Raw genomic sequence first — 6,525 nt, 5'->3', positions numbered from 1 at the left:
TATTCAAACGATGTCTTTCTCCCTTATACTTCAAAATTATGCCAGTTGGGGCATCCCACCGGAATGGTATCTCTTGTTTTTTCAGTTCGTTTACTAGAAAGCCAAAATCTTTTCTGGCTTTCAGCATTTTAGGTGGTAGTTCTTTGTAAACTCCAATTTGTGCGCCCCCCACTTGCACAGAGGTAAGAAAAGATTTTTGCAGGATGTCATTTCTTATTGCTCTGTCTGTAAAATATATCACCACATCTCTAGGCAATTGTCTTTGTCTGGCCACCCAGGAATTCACTCTATAAATTTTGTCTATTTTGTAAAAAAACCACATCAGGATTAATTTTTAATATCACTGCCAAAGCCTCAGCACAAGTCTGTCTCGAATCCTGTCTGTCATCCTCTCTGATTCCTCGAAGCCTTATAGCAAATTCCATTGCCCTGAATTGCATCATTACAATTTCGTTTTCAACTCTCTGCATTTTATCATCAACATCAGAAATTTTATAATCATTGTCTTTCATCTTAACATTGACTTCTGATTTAAATTCTTCCACTTTAGAGTCCACTTTAATAATAAATTCTGCAAGGCCAGACACCACATCTGATATTTCTTTAGTCACCTTGCCATAATCCTGTTTCACCATATCTTTAACTTCATTAATTTCCTGCATAATTTCCTGTTGAGATTTTTGAAGTTTATCATCTATTTCCTGTTGAGATTTTTGAAGTTTATCATCTATTTCCTGTTGAGATTTTTGAAATTTATCATCCAAAACCTGAGATATAAATTCTTTTAAATTTTCAAAATCAAAGTCTTTTTTCTGAGTTTGTTGGACAGAGGGAGGCTGTGATTCATGTTTGTGTGTGGGGGATCCCCCCCCCTACAGCCTTTCCTTCCTGCTTCTTTGAAGCCATCTTGCCATGTAGGTTAGTTTTTCTGAAAAGGGAAATCCTTTTTCCTTTTCCATCTCCACAAAGGCTTCTAAAAAAGTCCCCCAGGTTTAATCAGATAGAAGCTAAACTGAGCAAACTCAGATTTTAAAGAAAATTTTTTTTCCTCTTCTCCCATTCCTCTGTATTACAGGCAGAGTAACTTTGTAACTGATCAAAGTAGCTTCACAGAATCACTTTCACTAGCTCATTAGCTCAGCTGCTGGGCGCCATTTTTTTTCAAATCAATTTCACACGATCGTACTTTCTCTTAATTTAAAAAGTCACCAAAGCATCAATACTTGCAGTTTTCAAGTTTGGGGGTTCAAGTTGAAACTTCCGCTGATTATTAAGGTTGGTTTCATTCAGATAGAACGTTTGCAGCAGCCAGCTTGTTCTGCGGAGAGCAGAGTCGTCCCATGCCGTCCGGAGTCTGGCAAGTTGAAAGGGAGCCGCGCCTGTTTCCTCCCCAGCAGCGATTCTCTGGGGGCTCACAGTGCCTTGCCTTCTCTCCTCCTGCAATCCTTTGGATTTTTGGAGTTTTCAAGCCGCTTCTGGGTATTGAAGCGGCTCTACAGACAGCGGGGCTGGCGGTCCTTAAAAGGAGACCGTCTTCGCTGGCGGCGAACAAACCGGAAGTCCTGTAGTAGTCCAGTTCTCTGATGGTCATAAGCACAATTGGCCAGCCTTGGAAGCAAAAGTGAGGGTTGTCCAGTTAAGATTGCCAATAAGGTGGAAAAGGGAGGCAGAAACACACTGGAGCTGTCCTCACTTCTGCATTGAGTTTGGGTATGTTTTTGGAATAACTTAGCTAGGGCAAGTGCCATATACGTATCCTGAGAAGGGAGGAAGAAAGAAGGAAGAAACAACATGGCTCCATTTCTTTGCTAAGTTATCATTGTAAATTGACTGATTCTTCTTGTGGCTGTGAGCCAGAGGAGGAATTGGTGGCAGATGAATGAAGGGCTCTTCTACCAGACATAGCAGGGGAGGAAGTCTATGAGAGTTTGTTTATATGAATGTAGGTCTCTCTCTCTCTCTCTCTCTCTCTCTCTCTCTCTCTCTCCCTCTCCCTCTCCCTCTCCCTCTCTCTCTCTCTCTCTCTCTCTCTCTCTCTCTCCCCCTCCCTCCCTCCCTCCCTCTCCCTCTCTCCCTCCCTCACTCACTCACTCCTGTCAGTGTGTTTTTTGCAATGTGTGAGGAGGGGTAGCTGGGCACACTGATGACACTAGAAGCTAATGTTTCTAAACAATCTTTTATTTAAAACAGAGCAATCATAGTAGAACTGATAAGAAAAGTTGTAACTGACTAACACTAACCTTAACAGGGCAGAATTAGAGAAGAGTCAGTGTGCAGTACTGTGTTGGCAGCCAAAATTGTCTATAAACAACAATGCCTCTTGATCTTTCTCTGACATCCAGTGTACTGTTGGTATAGCTGGCTTGAGGTATCTTCAGTTCCAATGCTTCATTTTCAACTCCCTATCCTGGGGAGTTATTTTTTGTTACAAATCAGAGATTTACTCAACTCATTCTCACAGAATTTATCACAAGGTTTCTTCACCTTCAAAGAAGCTAAATTTTTCAAAAGGAAATGTGTCAGGAAGACATCTTTAAAACATTGAAATTTCAAATTTCTTTGTTTTTCAATTTGACTGTTAATTCCTGTGATTAAGCAAAGGTGAGTTACACTGGTGTTCCTTCATCATTTGCTTTTGTAGCATGGACTCTTCCCTGACATTTTCGAAAGTTGTTTCTCAGACTATCTTTGAACCAGATAATCAGGCCAGTAGAAACAATTATGAGACAAAAAGCACAGAATATTCCAGCTACAACTGAGGTTTTCATATTAGCTTTAGCCTTTACTGAAACTGGAAATGGCCCACTGTCTATGCTACCTCCATAGCCTATATTTCTACAGAATGGAGGGGCCCATCCAACATCACAGTGACAGTGTTTGAGAGTGTTACAAATTCCCCGATTGTGGCACATTGTGACATTACAGTCGTATTTCAGAATGGACACATTGAGACAACTACCCTCAATGCACAACGTGTTATTGCCACAAGGAGTACCATCCCTCACTGCTCCAATATCATTTACTTTCATCCCAGTGTGGTAGTCAGTGCCCCAGCATTGATTAACTCCGATGGAACTTTGAATTATTGTAGTGTGATCCTCCAAAGAAGGAATTTGTGTATTTTCACACTGGATACGGCCACACAGGTTATTCCCAGTATCACATTTCTTGTAAATTCCATGTTTAAGGCCACAGTTGCCAAAGCGATCACCTTTATTATTCACTTCTATGAAGCAAACTTCAGAAGCGACTGTTGCTCCACTACCAAATATCATTTTGCACTGCATATCATGAGTTGTGCAGTTCCCATGATAACAATGCACGCCATCATTGCATACGGCACCATCTTGCACATGCACATCTTCTGGACAGTGCTCTGAGGTCCCATTGCAATATTCAGGGAGATCACAACTGCTAATCTGCTCTCTGCAAACAGTTCCACGTTGACGATACTGGCAGTTAGCACAGCACAGTCCAAAGGCACAAACAGCCGCAGGGCGCAACATACAATTAGCTTGACAGCAGGGATCTGACTTGCATTGTGTTTCTGACCCACAGTCACACTGCTCTCCCTTTTCCACTCTTTTGTTACCACAGGATTCAAATTTAAATGTTGTGTTAGTGTCTGGTGGGACAAATAAACACCAAGTGTTTCTACGGGGGAAGTAATCCTTAAAACTGCAGTTACTAAATTTATCAGTCTCTGCCTCAAATGGTGCCATAATGCATTCACTCTTTCCACAATGACAATATCCTTCATCATGCTGCATTCCAAGAACGTGTCCCAGTTCGTGGGCAAATATTTCAGAAATCAAAAACAAACTGGAAGTTCTATATGATTCGATAGCACTTGCCCAGTGACTGCTACATATAGTTCCAACAAAGGCAAGGCCTACTATACCTTTACTAAAATGCTTATATGCAAATAAGTGACCAACATCATTTTTTAAAATTTTAAGCAGATGATTTCTTCTCCAATTATTAAACAATGTAAGTGTGCTACCTGCTGAAGGGTTAATATTTATGGGGTTGTTTTGTGACCATATCACTAAGCCTGTTATTGACAGATGAACAGAAAGTGGGTCATAGAATGAATTTGCAGTGTGGACAATATCTAGAACTCGCATCGTAATAAAAGATTCATTTCTGTGAAACTGCAAATATCGTTCATGATCAATCACAATTGCCACCTTAACATATCTCGTATGTGGCCACCAGGATTTACTAAAAATGTCTTTGTTTCCAAGATTCTGTGTTTCAGGAATTATGTCCTGTTGATGGCTCTGCTCTTCCTCTCCTACTCCACATGTCATTCGGAGAGCCCCTTCCTCTACTTCTAAACGAAACACCACGTGTTGAAAGGTAGAAGATTCCTGGACTGGTTCAATTTCATAGGTCTTATTTTCCATTTGCAGGAAACCTCTCAGTCCTCCTGAACATGTACTGAGGGTGACTCGAGAAGAGGACTTTCTCTGTATAAATCCATGGTAGAAACAGTCATCCTTGATAAAAGGATGATCCACCTGGATATCTCCTGCTGTATCATAGGTGAAGACAGGAAAGGCCTTTGGGATGAAGTTCCTTCTTTGCCTGAGGAACAGCACCTGGGGATTTCCTTCAATGTGCAGGAGGTAGGTCACATGCTGGGGTTCTTCTTGCCCGTACTTGGGAGACAGCCTCCTTGGGATGATGACGTCGTAAGAGGCATATCTGAAGCCCTGAGGCGGTGCCTGTCTAGAAGCTTCATTTTGGATGATCTTCAGCAATACCACACTCAATAATGCCACACAGGTACTCATTTTCACAGAACAAGTGTAGGAACTGACCATATTCTAGAAAACGAATCCGAATATGGATGGGCACAGGGAAATTGAGTGTATTTGTGTGTGAGAGAGACAGAAATGTTGGGACAGGCTTAAAGATTTGAAAATGAGGATTCTGTACATAGCAACAGAAAATGCAGTATATTCTGGAATGGAGGCGGAGTTTGAAGAATCAAATATAGAATACAAAAGCAAAGCAATATTTATGAAATGTTATTATAATGATTTATTATTTAATCATTTGAAGTTCCCAGGATAGCTCCAAACAGCTTGATTACTGTTTGTATGCTATTGTTGTATAATTTATCTAGCAGGAATGAACTGCAGATTTGTTCTGGTTGGCTGAAGGTGTGAATTGAAATCAATTAGTTCTAGGGAAGTAGCCTATCACACCAGGAGAGGTGTGGCTTTGTAAGAGCTCAAAACCAATTATCTGCTGGATTTTCTTTTTTTTTTTTTTAATACAAACGTTTTTTATTTTTATAACATACAAACAATGCATAATCAATCATTGAATATATCAGCTAATACATCTTTTATATCTTCTTCTTACTTCTCTATTAATACGTTTGCCTTTCTTTTTATTTTATTAAAAATCATAAAACAATTTTATCCCCAGCACCCCTCACACCCCCTCCCCTCACACACCCCCCCCACGACTTCCCAGGGCAAAAACAGGATATTTAGCAAATCTAAGCTAACATATACTAACTTACTATTAAATTCAAAAATCCCTCCCACTCTTTAACTCCCCTTTTAAAATTCTTCAATATTCAATAACATCAAACATAAACATTTAATTATATATGCCTTTTAAAAGTTCTATAATCTCAAGTCAGACATTTTAAAATATCTTAATACTTCCTCATGTTTCAGTAAGACATTCTTCATGATCTAAATTTCCAAACTTTTGGAAAAAAAAACAGAAAAACTATCCATTAAGTTTTAGGTTAACCACTTTAAAACTGCAATACATTTCAAAAAGCTATCCAACTTTAATTAAACCTTTTGTTTCAATAAAGCATTGTTCAAAGATAACCCTAAAAGTATTACATAGATTCCAAAACTTTCAAAAAGCTACCCCTTAAATTTTTAATTGACCCTTTTAATACCTCAGTAACTCTTAAAGAGCTATCCATTTTTAGTTAAACATTTTAATTAGACATCAATAGTCTTCCAAATATCCCTTCAGAAAGTTAACCTCGCATTCTTCCTTTCTTTCTGTATTTTTTCCAGTCCTTCTTCTTCATTAACACTTTCTTCTTCGGTATTGCTCGTCCCCCTGCTTTTATTTTCAAAAATTTTTGAAATTGGATTTGTAGTTGATGTGTCTTAGAAATTCGTTCTCCTTTCAAAATTATTTCTTTCTCTTTGGAGCCCCCATCTCTGCTCTTCTTACTTGTATAATCAGTCACTTTATTCTTTAAGTACTGACTCTATCTGTAAAGCCAAAAATTGTCAAAATATTTTTCAGTCTACAGTGATAAATCTCCTTGATACTTGCCAGTTAATTGTGTGGAAGCCTCCACCAAAACCTCTATTTGCAGTCTGCTAAACGCCATCTTAATCCTGTCAGCCTCTTCTTTAGCCTCCAAAATCACATTAGCCTGCTTGATTTCTTCCTCTTTTCCAGCCAGCAAATCATTGTAATACTCCAATTTACAATCTTGAATAATCCTTTTAGCTGAATCCAGTATATCAG

At 39.0% G+C, this 6,525-nt stretch overlaps 1 protein-coding gene across 1 annotated transcript; it reads right to left on the bottom strand.

Moving 5' to 3' along the window:
- Positions 1–2,160: 2,160 nt before the first annotated feature.
- On the bottom strand, positions 2,161–4,936 carry LOC148116443 (disintegrin and metalloproteinase domain-containing protein 20-like). The gene has a single exon (XM_087876137.1). It carries the CDS (start codon positions 4,827–4,829, stop codon positions 2,607–2,609), a length of 2,223 nt encoding a protein of 740 aa, XP_087732263.1. The 5' UTR covers positions 4,830–4,936; the 3' UTR covers positions 2,161–2,606.
- Between the last annotated feature and the right edge of the window lie 1,589 nt (positions 4,937–6,525).

The sequence above is a fragment of the Pantherophis guttatus genome, chromosome 1, assembly GCF_059756535.1.
Source record: "Pantherophis guttatus breed Tessera chromosome 1, ASM5975653v1, whole genome shotgun sequence".
Taxonomy (NCBI): Eukaryota; Metazoa; Chordata; class Lepidosauria; order Squamata; family Colubridae; genus Pantherophis; species Pantherophis guttatus.
The sequence above is the reverse complement of the archived record's forward strand: the minus strand, read 5'-3'. Positions and strand labels throughout refer to the sequence as shown.